This window comes from Salvelinus alpinus, chromosome 13, assembly GCF_045679555.1.
Source record: "Salvelinus alpinus chromosome 13, SLU_Salpinus.1, whole genome shotgun sequence".
Taxonomy (NCBI): Eukaryota; Metazoa; Chordata; class Actinopteri; order Salmoniformes; family Salmonidae; genus Salvelinus; species Salvelinus alpinus.
In genome coordinates, this window is record NC_092098.1 from 20,141,018 (window position 1) to 20,164,215 (window position 23,198).

Below are 23,198 nucleotides of genomic sequence, written 5' to 3' on the forward strand. Positions count from 1 at the left end.
GACGAGATGGGAGGAGGGGAAGAGATGGGAGGAGGTGGTTGAAAAAAGGTGGCGGGTGAGATGCAAAAAGAGGGTTGAAAAATGTGTGGTGTTGAAGAATCAAGGGAAGGGCTGATTGGGTATAAGTGTCATTTGAAAGGAAGAGTTATTATTGGTGAATAATGAAGAACCTCCACCATTTTAGAGATGTTATCATGTATAATGACTGTTATTCTATACTGATTGTAACCAATATACCTTTTTCACCTCAGTTCCCCCTCGCTTCGTGGTACAGCCTAACAACCAGGATGGGATCTATGGGAAGGCAGGAGTACTCAACTGCTCTGTGGAGGGATACCCTCCTCCCAAAGTCATGTGGAAACACGCCAAAGGTAAAGACCCTGCAGCACTGACATCAACTAACTAACTAACTGTCTACTATTCCATTCATCTTAGTAAAATAACTTGTCCAAAAATATATAATCATTTTCTTTCATCATCAGTTCAACTTGATGATGAAAGAGACAATTAGACAATTTTTGCATTTTTATTCTCTACTGTAACATCATAACTTAGAAACCATGATCACTATGGGTAACTTTGAGTTGGCCTGTCCGTGCCGTTCCTCCCTGTAGGTACAGGGAACCCCCAGCAGTACCACCCTGTGCCTCTGACTGGTCGGATCCAGATCATGGGGAACGGCTCCCTGCTGATCCGTCACGTCCTGGAGGACGACCGGGGATACTACCTCTGTCAGGCCTCCAACGGAGTGGGCTCTGACATCAGCAAGAGCATGGTTCTTACTGTCAAGAGTGAGTAGCCTCTCTCTCTCTCTCTCTCTCTTTCTCTCCGCTCTATCTTTCTATCCGAAACTTTCATGTTGTACATTTCTTGGTTCAATGTTGTGTCTACTTCCAGCCCTGGACTGAGCTTGGTTCTCCCCTCCTGTTTGACCCCAGCCCTGGGCTGAGCTTGGTTCTCCCCTCCTGTTTGACCCCAGCCCTGGGTTGAGCTTGGTTCTCCCCTCCTGTTTGACCCCAGCCCTGGGCTGAGCTTGGTTCTCCCCTCCTGTTTGACCCCAGCCCTGGGCTGAGCTTGGTTCTCCCCTTCTGTTTGACCCCAGCCCTGGGCTGAGCTTGGTTCTCCCCTCCTGTTTGACCCCAGCCCTGGGCTGAGCTTGGTTCTCCCCTCCTGTTTGACCCCAAACCTGGGCTGAGCTTGGTTCTCCCCTCCTGTTTGACCCAGGCCCTGGGCTGAGCTTGGTTCTCCCCTCCTGTTTGACCCCAGCCCTGGGCTGAGCTTGGTTCTCCCCTCCTGTTTGAACCCAGCCCTGGGCTGAGCTTGGTTCTCCCCTCCTGTTTGACCCCAGCCCTGGGCTGAGCTTGGTTCTCCCCTTCTGTTTGACCCCAGCCCTGGGCTGAGCTTGGTTCTCCTCTCCTGTTTGACCCCAGCCCAGGGCTGAGCTTGGTTCTCCCCTCCTGTTTGACCCCAGCCCTGGTCTGAGCTTGGTTCTCCCCTCCTGTTTGACCCCAGCCCTGGGCTGAGCTTGGTTCTCCCCTCCTGTTTGACCCCAGCCCTGGGCTGAGCTTGGTTCTCCCCTCCTGTTTGACCCCAGCCCTGGGCTGAGCTTGGTTCTCCCCTCCTGTTTGACCCCAGCCCTGGGCTGAGCTTGGTTCTCCCCTCCTGTTTGACCCCAGCCCTGGGCTGAGCTTGGTTCTCCCCTCCTGTTTGACCCCAAACCTGGGCTGAGCTTGGTTCTCCCCTCCTGTTTGACCCAGGCCCTGGGCTGAGCTTGGTTCTCCCCTCCTGTTTGACCCCAGCCCTGGGCTGAGCTTGGTTCTCCCCTCCTGTTTGACCCCAGCCCTGGGCTGAGCTTGGTTCTCCCTTCCTGTTTGACCCCAGCCCTGGGCTGAGCTTGGTTCTCCCGTTCTGTTTGACCCAGGCCCTGGGCTGAACTTGGTTCTCCCCTCCTGTTTGACCCCAGCCCTGGGTTGAGCTTGGTTCTCCCCTCCTGTTTGACCCCAGCCCTGGGCTGAGCTTGGTTCTCCCCTCCTGTTTGACCCCAGCCCTGGGCTGAGCTTGGTTCTCCCCTTCTGTTTGACCCCAGCCCTGGGCTGAGCTTGGTTCTCCCCTCCTGTTTGACCCCAGCCCTGGGCTGAGCTTGGTTCTCCCCTCCTGTTTGACCCCAAACCTGGGCTGAGCTTGGTTCTCCCCTCCTGTTTGACCCAGGCCCTGGGCTGAGCTTGGTTCTCCCCTCCTGTTTGACCCCAGCCCTGGGCTGAGCTTGGTTCTCCCCTCCTGTTTGAACCCAGCCCTGGGCTGAGCTTGGTTCTCCCCTCCTGTTTGACCCCAGCCCTGGGCTGAGCTTGGTTCTCCCCTTCTGTTTGACCCCAGCCCTGGGCTGAGCTTGGTTCTCCTCTCCTGTTTGACCCCAGCCCTGGGCTGAGCTTGGTTCTCCCCTCCTGTTTGACCCCAGCCCTGGGCTGAGCTTGGTTCTCCCCTCCTGTTTGACCCCAGCCCTGGGCTGAGCTTGGTTCTCCCCTCCTGTTTGACCCCAGCCCTGGGCTGAGCTTGGTTCTCCCCTCCTGTTTGACCCCAGCCCTGGGCTGAGCTTGGTTCTCCCCTCCTGTTTGACCCCAGCCCTGGGCTGAGCTTGGTTCTCTACTCCTGTTTGACCCCAGCCCTGGGCTGAGCTTGGTTCTCCCCTCCTGTTTGACCCCAACCCTGGGCTGAGCTTGGTTCTCCCCTCCTGTTTGACCCCAAACCTGGGCTGAGCTTGGTTCTCCCCTCCTGTTTGACCCAGGCCCTGGGCTGAGCTTGGTTCTCCCCTCCTGTTTGACCCCAGCCCTGGGCTGAGCTTGGTTCTCCCCTCCTGTTTGACCCCAGCCCTGGGCTGAGCTTGGTTCTCCCTTTCTGTTTGACCCCAGCCCTGGGCTGAGCTTGGTTCTCCTCTCCTGTTTGACCCCAGCCCTGTGCTGAGCTTGGTTCTCCCCTCCTGTTTGACCCCAGCCCTGGGCTGAGCTTGGTTCTCCCCTCCTGTTTGAACCCAGCCCTGGGCTGAGCTTGGTTCTCCCCTCCTGTTTGACCCAGGCCCTGGGCTGAGCTTGGTTCTCCCCTCCTGTTTGAACCCAGCCCTGGGCTGAGCTTGGTTCTCCCCTCCTGTTTGAACCCAGCCCTGGTCTGAGCTTGGTTCTCCCCTCCTGTTTGACCCAGGCCCTGGGCTGAACTTGGTTCTCCCCTCCTGTTTGACCCAGGCCCTGGGCTGAGCTTGGTTCTCCCCTCCTGTTTGACCCCAGCCCTGGGCTGAGCTTGGTTCTCCCTTCCTGTTTGACCCCAGCCCTGGGCTGAGCTTGGTTCTCCCGTTCTGTTTGACCCAGGCCCTGGGCTGAACTTGGTTCTCCCCTCCTGTTTGACCCAGGCCCTGAGCTGAGCTTGGTTCTCCCCTCCTGTTCGACCCCAGCCCTGGGCTGAGCTTGGTTCTCCCCTCCTGTTTGACCCCAGCCCTGGGCTGAGCTTGGTTCTCCCCTCCTGTTTGACCCCAGGCTTGGGCTGAGCTTGGTTCTCCCCTCCTGTTTGACCCCAGCCCTGAGCTGAGCTTGGTTCTACCCTCCTGTTTGACCCCAGCCCTGGGCTGAGCTTGGTTCTCCCCTCCTGTTTGACCCCAGCCCTGGGCTGAGCTTGGTTCTCCCCTTCTGTTTGACCCCAGCCCTGGGCTGAGCTTGGTTCTCCCCTCCTGTTTGACCCCAGCCCTGGGCTGAGCTTGGTTCTTCCCTCCTGTTTGACCCCAGCCCTGGGCTGAGCTTGGTTCTCCCCTCTTGTTTGACCCAGGCTCTGGGCTGAGCTTGGTTCTCCCCTCCTGTTTGACCCCAGCCCTGGGCTGAGCTTGGTTCTCCCGTTCTGTTTGACCCAGGCCCTGGGCTGAACTTGGTTCTCCCCTCCTGTTTGACCCAGGCCCTGGGCTGAGCTTGGTTCTCCCCTCGTGTTTGACCCCAGCGCTGAGCTGAGCTTGGTTCTCCCCTCCTGTTTGACCCCAGCCCTGAGCTGAGCTTGGTTCTCCCCTCCTGTTTGACCCCAGCCCTGAGCTGAGCTTGGTTCTCCCCTCCTGTTTGACCCCAGCCCTGAGCTGAGCTTGTCCTGTGTTTCTTGGCTGTCCTGTGTGTCCTGGTTGTCCTGTGTGTCTTGGCTGTCCTGTGTGTCCTGGTTGTCCTGTGTGTCTTGGCTGTCCTGTCCATCCTGGCTGTCCTGTGTGTCTTGGCTGCCCTGTGTGTCTTGGCTGCCCTGTGTGTCCTGGTTGTCCTGTGTGTCCTGGCTGTCCTGTCCATCCTGGTTGTCCTGTGTGTCCTGGCTGTCCTGGCTGTCAAATCAAATTTATTTATATAGCCCTTCTTACATCAGCTGATATCTCAAAGTGCTGTACAGAATCCCAGCCTAAAACCCCAAACAGCAAGCAATGCAGGTGTAGAAGCACGGTGGCTAGGGAAAACTCCCATAGAAAGGCCAGAACCTAGGAAGAAACCTAGAGAGGAACCAGGCTATGAGGGGTGGCCAGTCCTCTTCTGGCTGTGCCGGGTGGAGATTATAACAGAACATGGCCAAGATGTTCAAATGTTCATAAATTACCAGCATGGTCAAATAATAATAATCACAGTAGTTGTCGAGGGTGCAGCAAGTCAGCACCTCAGGAGTAAATGTCAATTGGCTTTTCATAGCCGATCATTAAGAGTATCTCTACCGCTCCTGCTGTCTCTAGAGAGGTCAGGTCAGATCAAGGTTCCATAGCCGCAGGCAGAACAGTTGAAACTGGAGCAGCAGCACGGCCAGGTGGACTGGGGACAGCAAGGAGTCATCATGCCAGGTAGTCCTGAGGCATGGTCCTAAGGCCCAGGTCCTCCGAGAGAAAGAGAGAAAGAGAGAATTAGAGAGAGCATACTTAAATTCACACAGGACACCAGATAAGACAGGAGAAGTACTCCAGATATAACAAACTGACCCTAGCCCCCTGACACATAAACTACTGCAGCATAAATACTGGAGGCTGAGACAGGAGGGGTCAGGAGACACTGTGGCCCCATCCGATGATACCCCCGGACAGGGCCAAACAGGAAGGATATAACCCCACCCACTTTGCCAAAGCACAGCCCCCACACCACTAGAGGGATATCTTCAACCACCAACTTACCATCCTGAGACAAGGCCGAGTATAGCCCACAAAGATCTCCGCCACAGCACAACCCAAGGGGGGGCGCCAACCCAGACAGGAAGATCACGTCAGTGACTCAACCCACTCAAGTGACGCACCCCTCCTAGGGACGGCATGGAAGAGCACCAGTAAGCCAGTGAGCCCCTGTAATAGGGTTAGAGGCAGAGAATCCCAGTGGAGAGAGGGGAACCGGCCAGGCAGAGACAGCAAGGGCGGTTCGTTGCTCCAGAGCCTTTCCGTTCACCTTCACACTCCTGGGACAGACTACACTCAATCATATGACCCACTGAAGAGATGAGTCTTCAGTAAAGACTTAAAGGTTGAAACCGAGTCTGCGTCTCTCACATGGGTAGGCAGACCATTCCATAAAAATGGAGCTCTATAGGAGAAAGCCCTGCCTCCAGCTGTTTGCTTAGAAATTCTAGGGACAATTAGGAGGCCTGCGCCTTGTGACCGTAGCGTACGTGTAGGTATGTACGGCAGGACCAAATCGGAAAGATAGGTAGGAGCAAGCCCATGTAATGCTTTGTAGGTTAGCAGTAAAACCTTGAAATCAGCCCTTGCCTTAACAGGAAGCCAGTGTAGGGGGGCTAGCACTGGAGTAATATGATCAAATTTTTTGGTTCTAGTCAGGATTCTAGCAGCCGTATTTAGCACTAACTGAAGTTTATTTAGTGCTTTATCCGGGTAGCCGGAAAGTAGAGGATTGCAGTAGTCTAACCTAGAAGTAACAAAAGCATTAATTAATTTTTCTCTATCCTTTTTGGACAGAAAGTTTCTGATTTTTGCAATGTTACGTAGATGGAAAAAAGCTGTCCTTGTCTTGATATGTTCGTCAAAAGAGAGATCAGGGTCCAGAGTAACGCCGAGGTCCTTCACAGTTTTATTTGAGACGACTTTACAACCATCAAGATTAATTGTCAGATTCAACAGAAGATCTCTTTGTTTCTTGGGACCTAGAACAAGCATCTCTGTTTTGTACGAGTTTAAAAGTAGAACGTTTGCAGCCATCCACTTCCTTATGTCTGAAACACAGGCTTCTAGCGAGGGCAATTTTGGGGCTTCACCATGTTTCATTGAAATGTACAGCTGTGTGTCATCCGCATAGCAGTGAAAGTTAACATTATGTTTTCGAATTACATCCCCAAGAGGTAAAATATATAGTGAAAACAATAGTGGTCCTAAAACAGAACCTTGAGGAACACCGAAATGTACAGTTGATTTGTGAGAGGACAAACCATTCACAGAGACAAACTGATATCTTTCCGACAGATAAGATCTAAACCAGGCCAGAACTTGTCCGTGTAGACCAATTTGGGTTTCCAATCTCTCCAAAAGAATGTGGTGATCGATGGTATCAAAGGCAGCACTAAGGTCTAGGAGCACGAGGACAGATGCAGAGCCTTGGTCTGACGCCATTAAAAGGTCATTTACCACCTTCACAAGTGCAGTCTCAGTGCTATGATGGGGTCTAAAACCAGACTGAAGCATTTCGTGAGTGAGTTGCTGTGCAACAGCTTTTTTTTACATTTTATCTAAAAGAAATATTTAAAAAATGTGTCCTGTCCATCCTGGCTGCCCTGTCTGTCCTGTCTGTCCTGTCTGTCCTGGCTGTCCTGTCTGTCCTGGCTGTCCTGTCTTTCCTGTCTGTCCTGTCTGTCCTGGCTGTCCTGTCCATCCTGGCTGTCCTGTCCATCCTGTCTGTCCTGTCTGTCCTGTCCATCCTGTCTGTCCTGTCCATCCTGGCTGTCCTGGCTGTCCTGTCCATCCTGGCTGCCCTGTCTTTCCTGGTTGTCATGTGTGTCCAGGCTGTCCTGTCCATCCTGGCTTCCCTGTCTGTCCTGGCTGTCCTGTCTTTCCTGTCTGTCCTGGCTGTCCTGTCCATCCTGTCTGTCCTGTCTGTCCTGGCTGTCCTGGCTGTCCTGTGTGTGGTTTGAAGATAAGAAAGGTTCTGATGAATTGGTGATGAAAACAAAACAGCAGGAACCCCTCAGATCAATAACCCATGTCGGCGGAGAGGAGGAGGAAACAAGGAAGAGGGGAGGAGGGAGCTGGGGAAGAGAGGGGGGGGGGGGGGGCACGAGGGCTCGGAGCGTGAAATGAAAACAGATAGTGATGGAGGGTCGATTTCTATTTTCTACACACCTGTACAGTTCCTTGATTTTTCAAATACCCATCCCTCTTTCCTTCTCTCATTTTGCCATATCTATTTATCATATTCATGAATATCTCTCTCTGTGTGTGTCTCCAGTTCCAGCCATGATCACGTCGCACCCCAACACCACCATGGCCATCAAGGGCCAGGTGAAGGAGCTGAACTGCACAGCGCGGGGAGAGCAGCCAATCATCATCCGCTGGGAGAGGGGCGACACCGTCATCGACGCCGAGAGGAACCCCCGCTACTCCATCACCATCAACAAGAAAGGGGACGAGGTCATCTCCACGCTCAAGGTTAGACACTGACGAAAGAGGGCAAAATGTTGAGAGAGAATTGAAATTGAAGAGCATATGATTTAGAACAGAGCCCAATTGATTTGAGATGAAAGTACTAAAGGGTACAGTATTATATGCTGGGTAGTTTTGACCACTAAATATTCCATGCCGTCTCTCTGTCTTCTATGTGTGTTGCTGTCCCCATGCAGCTGAAGCCAGCGGAGCGCGGGGACTCAGTCTTCTTCTCCTGCCATGCCATCAACTCATACGGAGAGGGGCGAGGACTCATCCAGCTTACCGTGCAAGGTGCCTATCTCTCGCACTCTGCTATTACTGCACATAGGCTCACTGTTGACAGACCAGTGATTGAGGTCAAATTGATACTTAACCTCCTCCACTCACACACACAGAGCCTCCTGACCCTCCTGAGTTGGAGGTGAGAGAGGTGAAGGATCGCAGTATGAACCTGCGCTGGATCCAGAGGTTCGACGGCAACAGCATCATCACCAGCTACGACATCGAGTATAAGAACAAGTCTGGTACGAGTCCAACCAGTTTAAACCCTCACATCCCTATTGTCCTCAATCTAACTCCCTTTTCTCTGGTCCTCTAATGTCCCCTCTATCTGCTTCTATATGTTACAGATACTTGGGATCACAAGTACACCACCAGGAACATCTCCCCCACTAACAACCAGGCTAACATCGTGGAGCTGCACCCTGCCTGTGTCTACAGCATCCGCATGTACTCCTTCAACAGGATCGGACGCAGCCAGCCTAGCAAGGAGCTCACCATCAGCACTGAGGAAGCACGTACGTCTAACACACACTTATATAAACACACATGCACAAACACACACACACCCCTAATTAAAATGCTGTCTTGTTTGGTGTCATTGAAACCCTCATTTCAACATCTCACGTCAACAGAACCTGATGGGCCCCCTATGGACGTGATCCTCCAGCCAATGACGTCGCAGAGCATACGGGTCACGTGGAGGGTAAACGTCATTGACCATCATGCCTCTTTTCCTTCATGCTATAATACCATAATAACTGAGACATTCAAACTAACCATCATTGATCTCCAGTCAGTGTCCTGACAGAGCTGTCCTCTGCCTCTCCCTCTCAGGCCCCCAGGAAGGAGCTTCAGAACGGGGTGATCCGGGGCTACCAGATTGGTTACCGTGAGAACGGGCCGGGCAGTAACGGCCAGTACAGCATTGTGGAGATGAAGGCCACAGGGGACAGTGAGGTGTACACCCTGGACAACCTGAAGAAGTTTGCCCAGTATGGAGTGGTGGTCCAGGCCTTCAACAGGGCTGGCACTGGCCCCTCTAGCACTGAGATCAACGCTACCACACTGGAGGATGGTAAGACTGGAGGGAGGGAGGGAGGTTTGGAGGGAGGGTTGGAGGGAGCTAGACTTGAGGTTGTGTGGTAGGGAGGGATGGCGAATGCAAGAGAGAGAGAGGGGGGGGGTTGGTGATGGGAGGAGATTCATACTCTGCTTGTAATAATAATAACTTAATTTGTATAGTGCTTTTCAATACAGGTAACAAATTGCTTCACATCATAAAACAATACAATAATAGTACTAACAAAGAAACAAAGACAGGAGGAAGGAGAATGAAACAAGATAGCTAATTAAAATGAAACATTAAAAGCATCTTTATAAAAGTGGTAGTCAGAAGGGATTTCAAAAGATGCACTGAATCTGCAAGCCTGATCTGCTCTGGCAGACCATTCCAAAGTCTAGGGGCCCGAATGGCAAATGTCTGGTCTCCTTTCGTTTTCAACCTAGACTTGGAATGATCAACAGTGCCCTGCCAGAGGATCTCAGGCTGCGTCCTGGCTCGTAGGGAGATAAAAGATCTGAGATATAGGATGGGGATAAACCAAGCCTAGGCTTAAACGTGACTGGTAGCCAAGCTAAAATAGGTGTGGTAATATGGTAACATTCTTTAACATTCTGTTAAAAGCCGAGCTGCAGCATTTTGTAGATGATGGAGTGATTTCTGAGACATGTATACAAAGATCTACAGTAATCTAGTTGTGAGGAAATCAAAGCATGTATAACTTTGCCAGATCAGTGGCTGAAATAAAATACTATTTTTTAGATGATAAAAGCAGGACATGCAGCTCAAGGTTTAGGTAAGGGTCAAAGAAGACACCAAGGCTTTTGTCCGTAGTTTTTACTTTGGTAGACAAATGACCAAGGTTATTTACAATCTGTGTTCTAACAAGGTGGGGGCCAAATAAAACAACCTCAGATTTCTTCCCATGAGCTGGAGAAAATTGTCAGACATCCAACATTTGATGTCAGCAAGAGACATATGAAGTGTAGCTACGCTAGCTTGGTCACTGGATCTGATTGGTAGATAAAGCTGCGTGTCATCCGCAAAGCAGAACAGGTGGATTTGTTTAACTTGCCGACAGGAATAGAAAATAGAGTCCAATGTAAGAATAGAGCCATGCATTGATTCAGTTGTGCAAACACACTCTCACACACACAGTCTCTGAGACAAAATGGAGGAGATGAACATGCAGCACATCCCCCATCACTCTCCAGTTCTAATTAGCTCCCTCATTAGACTGAGAGAGAGAGAGGCCCATTACTCTATGAATATGCTTGGCCACTCTGCCTCTCTCTCTTCCTTCCCCTCTCTCTTCTTCACTGGTTATCTCTCTATTCCCTTTCAATTCACACCCTTTCTTTTTTTTATCATTCAATTTGTTTTTCTCCTCAATCTCTCTCCCCTTGCTTTCATTGGGGAATCCCCGTCTCCTTCTCTCAATACTCTCTTGTTTAATCTTTACATCAGACAGACAACATCTCTCCCCTGTGTGTACAGCCTTAATGATAGAGATAGATGTAGATCCTGATTATGATAATAGTAGTGATAACTAAAACACACTCTCTCAGATTGTCTGTCTGTCTATCGCTGCTGCTTCTACAGCTGCAATTATCACAAAGCTGGACACATTGTCCTCTGTCCACACACTTCTGCTTCTTATCCTCCGTCTGCATCTCATCAACATCCTTCATGTTAACCCTTGTCAGTCCAGTCTGCCCTGTTATATGCTACTGTGTATCCCTCTTTCCCTTCCCCCTTATTATTATTATTTATTATTTAACCTTTATTTAACTAGGCAAGTCAGGTAAGAACAAATTCTTATTTACAAGATGGCAATACCTGCCTCTCTCTCGCTCTCTCTCTCTCTCTTTGTCATCCCTCACTTTCTACATCTGTTTCTCTCCCCATTGCAGTGATTGAAAATTGAAGATTGGAATAAATAGTATTTTTTTGCAATTACTATTATTTCTGTCCTATTAGTCAGAGATAGCTGTGTTCAATAACATACACTACAGCCCTCTGTGATGTTAACCTATGACCTTTCTCCTACCCCCAGTGCCCAGCCAGCCACCCCAGAACGTGCGGGCCATCTCGGTGACGTCAGACGAGGCGGTGATCACATGGGCGGAGCCCCCGCGTCTGACGCTGCATGGCGTGCTGAAGGGATACCGCGTAGTGTTCTGGTCCCTCTTCCCTGACGGAGGTGGGTGCTGTGAGGGCCAGGCACAGGGGCCGATGCAGAGTAATTATCACTACTATCATTCTAACTAAACCCCAAACCCATGGCCCCACCTGTCTGTCTGATGTCTGACATGGGTGTGTGAACCTGTACCAAACACTCACTAACTGTGCCTTAGCCTGCCCTGCTGTACCAAACAGGCACTAACTGTGCCTTAGCCTGCCCTGCTCCCCACCTGTCTGTCTCTGTGTGTGTTAACCCTTAACTCACACCCCTCTTCTCATCTGGCACCTAACCCTTCACACGCCCCATTCCCAATCTGTCTTTTGTTTACCTGGAATTAAAAAAATATATAGTTGTTTACCTTCCCTAACCTGTATTTTCCTCCCAATAGGTGTACTTGAGATTCATGAGCAAACAAGGCTTACTCTCTCTCTCTCTCTCTCTCTCTCTCTCTCTCTCTCTCTCTCTCTCTCTCTCTCTCTCTCTCTCTCTCTCTCTCTCTCTCTCTCTCTCTTTCTCTTTCTGTCTCTCTCTCTCTCTCTCTCTCTCACTCTTTCTCTATCACTTTCTCTCTCTCTCTCTCTCTCTCTCTCTCTCTCTCTCTCTCTCTCTCTCTCTCTCTCTCTCTCTCTCTCTCTCTCTGTCTCTCTCTCTCTCCCTCCCTCTACCTCTCTCTCTCTGTCTCTCTCTCTCTCTCTCTCTGTCTCTCTCTCTCGCCCTCCCTCTACCTCTCTCTGTCAGAATGGGGAGAGATGCAGAACATCACTACAACTCGTGAGCAGGTGGAGCTGAGAGGGCTGGAGAAGTTCACTAACTACAGTGTCCAGGTGCTGGCCTACACACAGGCTGGGGACGGGGTCAGGAGTAATGTCCTGTACATCCAAACCCGCGAGGACCGTGAGTACACACACACGTGCACTTGCGTGGACACACACTTATACAGTACATATACTCCCCCTGACTTTAACCTATACAGATGTAAGATCTTAATTTGAGCCAGTTTTCTACAGCAGGAAAATAATCCTGCAGCAACAGGAAATTTGAATTGTTATGGTGGATTATAATTCATGGACATTTATGTAGGGGTTGATCCATTTTTCGTAAGGGAAAATCAAATCTGAAATTTCAAAGCGGAAATGACAAACTTAAACCTGAAATATACCAGAGATAGTCAGAGACACAGTCCCACTGAGATGCTGACTGCTTGGAAGGGAGGAGAAGCTCAGCGGGGAGTTGCATGTGTGTGTGGGGGTGTAGAGGAGGATGTCAGGGTGTATCTCAAACCCATCACTAAAGTTAATTTGTGTAGTGAGACCCCATTACCAGGGCTAATGAGAATTAAGAAGCTTTGGGCCCATGGCTGAGGGCTCGTGACTAGAGATAGGGGGATAGAAGAGGAGGGGTAAAGGGAGAAGCAAAATGGGGGAGAGGAGGGGTACTGCTCCCCAGCACCTAGCCCTGCAGCCAACCAGCCAGGCAGCCAACCAGCCAGGCAGCCAACCAGCCAGGCAGCCAGGCAGCCAACCAGCCAGGCAGCCAGGCCCAGGGATTAACTCCTCCTGGATTAGAGATCATTAATTTAGTGCTTACACCATTGGAGGCGGGATTACAGGCCGATCCCTGTCCCGTTCACTCCCCTAAACAGAAGGAGAAGCGGAGTGGAGAGAGAAAGGAGGGAAGGAGTGAGGGAGAGGTGGCACAGCTGGGCCTGTCCGGGTGAGGGAGCGAGATATGAAATATGAAAATAAATAAGAAATGGGAAGATGAATGGAAGAAAAGAGAAAGGTTAGCCCTTCTGTGTTTGCTCTGCTTTGATAGATGCTTTGTTAGCTCTTTCTATAACATCTAATATTACAGTAACCACCACTGTTTCAGTCTTGGTGCTGCATTAGATTTCATATATGATAGCTGTGGTTGTCCCTCTTTCTGAAGGGTTATGGTAGCTGTGGTTGTCCCTCTCTCTGAACGGTTATGTTAGCTGTGGTTGTCCCTCTCTCTGAAGGGTTATGGTAGCTGTGGTTGTCCCTCTCTCTGAAGGGTTATGTTAGCTGTGGTTGTCCCTCTCTCTGAAGGGTTATGTTAGCTGTGGTTGTCCCTCTCTCTGAACGGTTATGTTAGCTGTGGATGTCCCTCTCTCTGAAGGGTTATGGTAGCTGTTGTTGTCCCTCTCTCTGAAGGGTTATGTTAGCTGTGGTTGTCCCTCTCTCTGAAGGGTTATGTTAGCTGTGGTTGTCCCTCTCTCTGAAGGGTTATGGTAGCTGTGGTTGTCCCTCTCTCTGAAGGGTTATGGTAGCTGTGGTTGTCCCTCTCTCTGAAGGGTTATGGTAGCTGTGGTTGTCCCTCTCTCTGAAGGGTTATGGTAGCTGTGGTTGTCCCTCTCTCGGAAGGGTTATGGTAGCTGTGGTTGTCCCTCTCTCTGAAGGGTTATGATAGCTGTGGTTGTCCCTCTCTCTGAATGGTTATGTTAGCTGTGGTTGTCCCTCTCTCTGAAGGGTTATGTTAGCTGTGGTTGTCCCTCTCTCTGAAGGGTTATGGTAGCTGTGGTTGTCCCTCTCTCTGAAGGGTTATGTTAGCTGTGGTTGTCCCTCTCTCTGAAGGGTTATGGTAGCTGTGGTTGTCCCTCTCTCTGAAGGGATATGGTAGCTGTGGTTGCCCCTCTCTCTGAATGGTTATGTTAGCTGTGGTTGTCCCTCTCTCTGAAGGGTTATGTTAGCTGTGGTTGTCCCTCTCTCTGAATGGTTATGTTAGCTGTGGTTGTCCCTCTCTCTGAAGGGTTATGTTAGCTGTGGTTGTCCCTCTCTCTGAAGGGTTATGTTAGCTGTGGTTGTCCCTCTCTCTGAAGGGTTATGTTAGCTGTGGTTGTCCCTCTCTCTGAAGGGTTATGGTAGCTGTGGTTGTCCCTCTCTCTGAAGGGTTATGTTAGCTGTGGTTGTCCCTCTCTATGAAGGGTTATGTTAGCTGTGGTTGTCCCTCTCTCTGAAGGGTTATGGTAGCTGTGGTTGTCCCTCTCTCTGAAGGGTTATGTTAGCTGTGGTTGTCCCTCTCTCTGAAGGGTTATGGTAGCTGTGGTTGTCCCTCTCTCTGAAGGGTTATGTTAGCTGTGGTTGTCCCTCTCTCTGAAGGGTTATGTTAGCTGTGGTTGTCCCTCTCTCTGAAGGGTTATGGTAGCTGTGGTTGTCCCTCTCTCTGAAGGGTTATGTTAGCTGTGGCAGTCCCTCTCTCTGAAGGGTTATGGTAGCTGTGGTTGTCCCTCTCTCTGAAGGGTTATGTTAGCTGTGGTTGTCCCTCTCTCTGAAGGGTTATGTTAGCTGTGGTTGTCCCTCTCTATGAAGGGTTATGTTAGCTGTGGTTGTCCCTCTCTCTGAAGGGTTATGTTAGCTGTGGTTGTCCCTCTCTCTGAAGGGTTATGTTAGCTGTGGTTGTCCCTCTCTCTGAAGGGTTATGTTAGCTGTGGTTGTCCCTCTCTATGAAGGGTTATGGTAGCTGTGGTTGTCCCTCTCTATGAAGGGTTATGTTAGCTGTGGTTGTCCCTCTCTCTGAAGGGTTATGTTAGCTGTGGTTGCCCCTCTCTCTGAAGGGTTATGGTAGCTGTGGTTGTGTCTCTCTCTGAAGGGTTATGTTAGCTGTGGTTGTCCCTCTCTCTGAAGGGTTATGTTAGCTGTGGTTGTCCCTCTCTCTGAAGGGTTATGGTAGCTGTGGTTGTCCCTCTCTCTGAAGGGTTATGTTAGCTGTGGTTGTCCCTCTCTATGAAGGGTTATGGTAGCTGTGGTTGTCCCTCTCTCTGAAGGGTTATGTTAGCTGTGGTTGTCCCTCTCTATGAAGGGTTATGGTAGCTGTGGTTGTCCCTCTCTATGAAGGGTTATGGTAGCTGTGGTTGTCCCTCTCTCTGAATGGTTATGTTAGCTGTGGTTGTCCCTCTCTCTGAAGGGTTATGGTAGCTGTGGTTGTCCCTCTCTCTGAAGGGTTATGTTAGCTGTGGTTGTCCCTTTCTCTGAAGGGTTATGGTAGCTGTGGTTGTCCCTCTCTCTGAAGGGTTATGTTAGCTGTGGTTGTCCCTCTCTCTGAAGGGTTATGTTAGCTGTGGTTGTCCCTCTCTATGAAGGGTTATGTTAGCTGTGGTTGTCCCTCTCTCTGAAGGGTTATGTTAGCTGTGGTTGTCCCTCTCTCTGAAGGGTTATGTTAGCTGTGGTTGTCCCTCTCTCTGAAGGGTTATGTTAGCTGTGGTTGTCCCTCTCTATGAAGGGTTATGGTAGCTGTGGTTGTCCCTCTCTATGAAGGGTTATGTTAGCTGTGGTTGTCCCTCTCTCTGAAGGGTTATGTTAGCTGTGGTTGCCCCTCTCTCTGAAGGGTTATGGTAGCTGTGGTTGTGTCTCTCTCTGAAGGGTTATGTTAGCTGTGGTTGTCCCTCTCTCTGAAGGGTTATGTTAGCTGTGGTTGTCCCTCTCTCTGAAGGGTTATGGTAGCTGTGGTTGTCCCTCTCTCTGAAGGGTTATGTTAGCTGTGGTTGTCCCTCTCTATGAAGGGTTATGGTAGCTGTGGTTGTCCCTCTCTCTGAAGGGTTATGTTAGCTGTGGTTGTCCCTCTCTATGAAGGGTTATGGTAGCTGTGGTTGTCCCTCTCTATGAAGGGTTATGGTAGCTGTGGTTGTCCCTCTCTCTGAATGGTTATGTTAGCTGTGGTTGTCCCTCTCTCTGAAGGGTTATGGTAGCTGTGGTTGTCCCTCTCTCTGAAGGGTTATGTTAGCTGTGGTTGTCCCTTTCTCTGAAGGGTTATGGTAGCTGTGGTTGTCCCTCTCTCTGAAGGGTTATGTTAGCTGTGGTTGTCCCTCTCTCTGAATGGTTATGTTAGCTGTGGTTGTCCCTCTCTCTGAAGGGTTATGGTAGCTGTGGTTGTCCCTCTCTCTGAAGGGTTATGTTAGCTGTGGTTGTCCCTCTCTCTGAAGGGTTATGGTAGCTGTGGTTGTCCCTCTCTCTGAAGGGTTATGGTAGCTGTGGTTGTCCCTCTCTCTGAAGGGTTATGTTAGCTGTGGTTGTCCCTCTCTCTGAAGGGTTATGTTAGCTGTGGTTGTCCCTCTCTCTGAAGGGTTATGTTAGCTGTGGTTGTCCCTCTCTCTGAAGGGTTATGTTAGCTGTGGTTGTCCCTCTCTCTGAAGGGTTATGGTAGCTGTGGTTGTCCCTCTCTCTGAAGGGTTATGTTAGCTGTGGTTGTCCCTCTCTGAAGGGTTATGTTAGCTGTGGTTGTCCCTCTCTCTGAAGGGTTATGTTAGCTGTGGTTGTCCCTCTCTCTGAAGGGTTATGGTAGCTGTGGTTGTCCCTCTCTCTGAAGGGTTATGTTAGTGTGTGCCTAAGGGTTATGGTGTGTTGTCCCTCTCTGAAGGGTTATGTTAGCTGTGGTTGTCCCTCTCTCTGAAGGGTTATGTTAGCTGTGGTTGTCCCTCTCTCTGAAGGGTTATGTTAGCTGTGGTTGTCCCTCTCTGAAGGGTTATGTTAGCTGTGGTTGTCCCTCTCTCTGAAGGGTTATGTTAGCTGTGGTTGTCCCTCTCTATGAAGGGTTATGTTAGCTGTGGTTGTCCCTCTCTCTGAAGGGTTATGTTAGCTGTGGTTGTCCCTCTCTATGAAGGGTTATGGTAGCTGTGGTTGTCCCTCTCTATGAAGGGTTATGGTAGCTGTGGTTGTCCCTCTCTATGAAGGGTTATGGTAGCTGTGGTTGTCCCTCTCTATGAAGGGTTATGTTAGCTGTGGTTGTCCCTCTCTCTGAAGGGTTATGGTAGCTGTGGTTGTCCCTCTCTCTGAAGGGTTATGGTAGCTGTGGTTGTCCCTCTCTCTGAAGGGTTATATTAGCTGTGGTTGTCCCTCTCTCTGAAGGGTTATGTTAGCTGTGGTTGTCCCTCTCTCTGAAGGGTTATGGTAGCTGTGGTTGTCCCTCTCTCTGAAGGGTTATGTTAGCTGTGGTTGTCCCTCTCTCTGAAGGGTTATGGTAGCTGTGGTTGTCCCTCTCTCTGAAGGGTTATGTTAGCTGTGGTTGTCCCTCTCTCTGAAGGGTTATGTTAGCTGTGGTTGTCCCTCTCTCTGAATGGTTATGTTAGCTGTGGTTGTCCCTCTCTCTGAAGGGTTATGTTAGCTGTGGTTGTCCCTCTCTCTGAACGGTTATGTTAGCTGTGGATGTCCCTCTCTCTGAAGGGTTATGGTAGCTGTTGTTGTCCCTCTCTCTGAAGGGTTATGTTAGCTGTGGTTGTCCCTCTCTCTGAAGGGTTATGTTAGCTGTGGTTGTCCCTCTCTCTGAAGGGTTATGGTAGCTGTGGTTGTCCCTCTCTCTGAAGGGTTATGTTAGCTGTGGTTGTCCCTCTCTCTGAAGGGTTATGGTAGCTGTGGTTGTCCCTCTCTATGAAGGGTTATGGTAGCTGTGGTTGTCCCTCTCTCTGAAGGGTTATGGTAGCTGTGGTTGTCCCTCTCTCTGAAGGGTTATGTTAGCTGTGGTTGTCCCTCTCTCTGAAGGGTTATGGTAGCTGTGGTTGTCCCTCTCTCTGAAGGGTTATGGTAGCTGTGGTTGTCCCTCTCTCTGAAGGGTTATGTTAGCTGTGGTTGTCCCTCTCTCTGAAGGGTTATGGTAGCTGTGGTTGTCCCTCTCTCTGAAGGGTTATGTTAGCTGTGGTTGTCCCTCTCTCTGAAGGGTTATGTTAGCTGTGGTTGTCCCTCTCTCTGAACGGTTATGTTAGCTGTGGTTGTCCCTCTCTCTGAAGGGTTATTTTAGCTGTGGTTGTCCCTCTCTCTGAACGGTTATGTTAGCTGTGGATGTCCCTCTCTCTGAAGGGTTATGGTAGCTGTTGTTGTCCCTCTCTCTGAAGGGTTATGTTAGCTGTGGTTGTCCCTCTCTCTGAAGGGTTATGTTAGCTGTGGTTGTCCCTCTCTCTGAACGGTTATGTTAGCTGTGGTTGTCCCTCTCTCTGAAGGGTTATGTTAGCTGTGGTTGTCCCTCTCTCTGAACGGTTATGTTAGCTGTGGATGTCCCTCTCTCTGAAGGGTTATGGTAGCTGTTGTTGTCCTTCTCTCTGAAGGGTTATGTTAGCTGTGGTTGTCCCTCTCTCTGAAGGGTTATGTTAGCTGTGGTTGTCCCTCTCTCTGAACGGTTATGTTAGCTGTGGTTGTCCCTCTCTCTGAAGGGTTATGTTAGCTGTGGTTGTCCCTCTCTCTGAAGGGTTATGTTAGCTGTGGTTGTCCCTCTCTCTGAACGGTTATGTTAGCTGTGGTTGTCCCTCTCTCTGAAGGGTTATGGTAGCTGTGGTTGTCCCTCTCTCTGAAGGGTTATGGTAGCTGTGGTTGTCCCTCTCTCTGAAGGGTTATGGTAGCTGTGGTTGTCCCTCTCTCTGAAGGGTTATGTTAGCTGTGGTTGTCCCTCTCTCTGAAGGGTTATGTTAGCTGTGGTTGTCCCTCTCTCTGAAGGGTTATGGTAGCTGTGGTTGTCCCTCTCTCTGAAGGGTTATGGTAGCTGTGGTTGTCCCTCTCTCTGAAGGGTTATGGTAGCTGTGGTTGTCCCTCTCTCTGAAGGGTTATGGTAGCTGTGGTTATCCCTCTCTCTGAAGGGTTATGTTAGCTGTGGTTGGGCTGCATTGCCATGGTGATGGTCATGGTTAGAATGAGTTGTTCTGTAGGGTACTATACTGTATATGACTCCTTATCATTGGGTTGTTCTGACAGTGGATCAGACAGACTGGACTGGGCACGGGCAGATTTTGAGAAGCCGTTGGACCTTAACTACACATTCTGACATGGAGGTCCAGTTATGATAATGATGCTTTTCTCCTGTAAACACCCTATCCCCTATCATATCTCCCCCTGAGGCTGCCCCTTACCCCAGAAAAAGAGAGCAGGATGACTGTGGGGAGCAGGCTGCCCTGGGTAGGTTAGAGAGGGGAGAGGGGGTCCTGGATCTCTCTAAAAGTCTCACTATAATCCATAAAGGATCCAGCAGAGTCAAGTGCAGCAGGCACAGAATGCTACAGATGTCTATCTAGGGTTGGATGTGTCCTTATTAATCTGTGTGCTCTAGGTCCTACAGTACGGTACAGTACATGGAAGAAGGTCTAGTGTAGTCGAGCCTCGCAATATTCATTTGAGCCCAGTCCCTCGTAACCCAGGGAGACCCACGTCTTTCTATCTGATTAAGTGGGCGGTATTCTGAGAGTAATGTCCTGTAGACAGTATGTGTAGACAGTATGTGTAGACAGTATCTGTGGGCATTATGTGTAGACAGTATGTGTAGGCAGTATGTGTAGGCAGTATGTGTGGGCATTATGTGTAGACAGTATGTGCAGGCAGTATGTGTAGACAGTAGGTGTAGACAGTAGGTGTAGACAGTATGTGTGGACAGTAGGTGTGGACAGTAGGTGTAGACATTAGGTGTAGACAGTATGTGTGGACAGTATGTGTGGACAGTATGTGTAGACAGTATGTGTGGACAGTAGGTGTAGACAGTATGTGTAGACAGCAGGTGTAGACAGTAGGTGTAGACAGTAGGTGTAGACAGTAGGTATGGACAGTATGTGTAGACAGTAGGTGTGGACAGTAGGTGTAGACAGTATGGGTAGACAGTATGGGTGGACAGTAGGTGTAGACAGTATATGTAGACAGTAGGTGTAGACAGTATGTGTGGACAGTAGGAGGCTTTATGTGTAGACAGTATGTGTGGACAGTATGTGTGGACAGTATGTGTAGACAGTATGTGTGGACAGTAGGTGTAGACAGTATGTGTAGACAGTATGTGTAGACAGTATGTGTGGACAGTAGTTGTAGACAGTATGTGTGGACAGTATGTGTGGAATGTAGGAGGCTTTATGTGTAGACAGTATGTGTGGACAGTATGTGTAGACAGTATGTGTAGACAGTATGTGTGGACAGTAGGTGTAGACAGTATGTGTGGAATGTAGGAGGCTTTATGTGTAGACAGTATGTGTGGACAGTATGTGTAGACAGTATGTGTAGACAGTATGTGTGGACAGTAGGTGTAGACAGTATGTGTAGACAGTATGTGTGGAATGTAGGAGGCTTTATGTGTAGGCAGTATGTGTGGACAGTATGTGTAGACAGTATGTGTGGACAGTAGGTGTGGACAGTAGGTGTAGACAGTATGTGTGGACAGTAGGTGTAGACAGTATGTGTGGACAGTAGGTGTAGACAGTATGTGTAGACAGTATGTGTGGACAGTATGTGTAGACAGTATGTGTGGACAGTATGTGTGGACAGTAGGTGTGGACAGTAGGTGTAGACAGTATGTGTGGCAGTAGTGTAGCAGTATGTGTGGACTTTAGTATGTGTAGACAGTATGTGTGGACAGTATGTGTAGACAGTATGTGTGGACAGTAGGTGTAGACAGTATGTGTGGACAGTAGGTGTAGACAGTATGTGTAGACAGTAGGTGTAGACAGTATGTGTAGACAGTAGGTGTAGACAGTATGTGTAGACAGTATGTGTGGACAGTATGTGTAGACAGTATGTGTGGAATGTAGGAGGCTTTATGTGTAGACAGTATGTGTGGACAGTATGTGTGGACAGTAGGTGTAGACAGTATGTGTAGACAGTATGTGTAGACAGTATGTGTGGACAGTATGTGTAGACAGTATGTGTGGACAGTAGGTGTGGACAGTAGGTGTGGACAGTAGGTGTGGACAGTATGTGTAGACAGTATGTGTAGACAGTATGTGTGGAATGTAGGAGGCTTTATGTGTAGACAGTATGTGTGGACAGTATGTGTGGACAGTATGTGTGGACAGTAGGTGTAGACAGTATGTGTAGACAGTATGTGTGGACAGTATGTGTGGACAGTAGGTGTGGACAGTATGTGTAGACAGTAGGTGTAGACAGTAGGTGTAGACTGTAGGTGTGGACAGTATGTGTAGACAGTATGTGTGGACAGTATGTGTGGAATGTAGGAGGCTTTATGTGTAGACAGTATGTGTGGACAGTATGTGTAGACAGTATGTGTGGACAGTAGGTGTAGACAGTATGTGTGGACAGTATGTGTGGAATGTAGGAGGCTTTATGTGTAGACAGTATGTGTGGACAGTATGTGTAGACAGTATGTGTGGACAGTATGTGTGGACAGTATGTGTGGAATGTAGGAGGCTTTATGTGTAGACAGTAGTTGTAGACAGTATGTGTGGACAGTATGTGTGGACAGTATGTGTGGACAGTGTGTGTAGACAGTATGTGTGGACAGTATGTGTGGACAGTATGTGTGGACAGTAGGTGTGGACAGTAGGTGTAGACAGTATGTGTGGACAGTATGTGTAGACAGTATGTGTAGACAGTATGTGTGGACAGTATGTGTAGACAGTATGTGTAGACAGTATGTGTAGACAGTATGTGTAGACAGTATGTGTGGACAGTAGGAGGCTTTATGTGTGTTGATGACTGATAGTAGTATTGCTCTTTAGGCGTCTCAGTGAGCCAGTCAAGTGGCCATGCAGTGAGTGGAGGATCAGACTGATGTGTGTTAATCTGTTTAGGGGTTAGAGAGTTAGACTGCAGGGTGTCATGGCAGGCCAGAGCACAGCAGACGGAGCAGAGCAGAACCGCTGACCAGTGTCCGAGGTGGCATATGTCACCGCTGACCCTAGTTTGGCCCGGCCCCTCCCCAGCTGACCTCCAAGTTATCTCAGAGCAGCTTATAGCACAGGATAAGATTGGCAATCTGCGAACAACCCTGCTCACTTAAACACTCCTTTATAGGAATACTACTGAGATTTTGAAGTCAGATGAGTCAGATGAAGTTGTGGATACCATTCTTATGTCTCTGTGTCCAATATGAAGGAAGTTAGAGGTAGTTTTGCGAACGAATCCTAACTAATGTTAGCACAATGACTGGAAGCTAGTTCATCTGACTCTGGGGAGGTAGATAAATCCCCAAATATCCCTTTAACACCCACACACATGCATGGAAACACACCCACACCCGTGTTTCCTTGAACATGACTTTAGTACACACACACATGCACACATACGCACACACACACGCACAAACGCACGCACACACACACACACACACACATACACACACACACAGCCCTGCTGACCTGTCTATGTGTTGTGAACTCTCCAGTCCCAGGTCCTCCAGCTGGTATCAAAGCCGTGCCCTCATCTCCCAGCAGTGTGGTCGTGTCCTGGCTACCCCCCCATAAACCCAATGGTGTCATCCGCAAGTACACCATCTACTGCTCCAGCCCAGGCTCCGGACAGCCGGTAAGTACCACTGAGAGGGGAGAGTGTGGGATGGGGGAGGCGCAGTTACAGGTATTGGAGAGGCAGATAATTAAGGACATAACGACAAAACATGATGTGGATGCATGATATAGCACTTGATGGATAATTCATTAGTAACCATCACTCAGTATGTGTGTGTGTGTGTGTGTGTGTGTGTGTGTGTGTGTGTGTGTGTGTGTGTGTGTGTGTGTGTGTGTGTGTGTGTGTGTGTGTGTGTGTGTGTGTGTGTGTTCGGGTGTGTCTCTCTCACTGTGTTTGCTCCGTCACTTTTTTTCCTGCCCCCCCCCAGATGAACAGATGAGGTTGTCTTGGCAACGTGATGAGACGTAGATATGCAAATGAAGTGGAGAACAAGCTCCCACATGCACACTGCAGCATCAGGAGCTCTCACACACAGGCCTGCATTAGTGATGCAGATTTCACACAGATTTCATACTATGCTCACACACACACATACACATATACATTAAAATCCTGCTATCATGGAAGAATCCCACTTTCTTATCATTCACAAATCTCTCTCTCTCTCTCTCTCTCTCTCTCTCTCTCTCTCTCTCTCTCTCTCTCTCTCTCTCTCTCTCTCTCTCTCTCTCTCTCTCTCTCTCTCTCTCTCTCTCTCTCTCTCTCTCTCTCTCTCTCTCTCTCTCTCTCTCTCTCTCTCTCTCTCTCTCTCTGCATGAGTACCATATGAATGAGTATGGAGGAGGGAGGGAGGGTATCAGTCACACTGAGATGAGAGTGCTTTTGTTCCTCTTTTCATTATGTCCCCGTATCGCTCCCTGAATCACCACT

The 23,198-nt window shown here is 49.5% G+C and overlaps 1 protein-coding gene across 4 annotated transcripts in view; it reads left to right on the top strand.

Annotated features, from left to right (window-relative positions):
* LOC139537304 (cell adhesion molecule DSCAML1-like) overlaps positions 1–23,198 on the top strand; it is a 119,716-nt gene that overhangs the window by 86,639 nt on the left and 9,879 nt on the right. For 2 of the 4 annotated variants that reach the window (XM_071338453.1, XM_071338456.1), the window contains exons 10-20: positions 252–371; positions 615–791; positions 7,431–7,630; positions 7,822–7,918; positions 8,023–8,151; positions 8,257–8,424; positions 8,542–8,612; positions 8,744–8,984; positions 11,026–11,211; positions 11,893–12,048; positions 22,246–22,385. In XM_071338453.1, the coding sequence (XP_071194554.1) occupies positions 252–371; positions 615–791; positions 7,431–7,630; positions 7,822–7,918; positions 8,023–8,151; positions 8,257–8,424; positions 8,542–8,612; positions 8,744–8,984; positions 11,026–11,211; positions 11,893–12,048; positions 22,246–22,385 (1,685 nt within the window). The remainder of the gene's footprint in view (positions 1–251; positions 372–614; positions 792–7,430; positions 7,631–7,821; positions 7,919–8,022; positions 8,152–8,256; positions 8,425–8,541; positions 8,613–8,743; positions 8,985–11,025; positions 11,212–11,892; positions 12,049–22,245; positions 22,386–23,198) is intronic. The other 2 variants (XM_071338454.1, XM_071338455.1) reach the window with 1 other exon arrangement.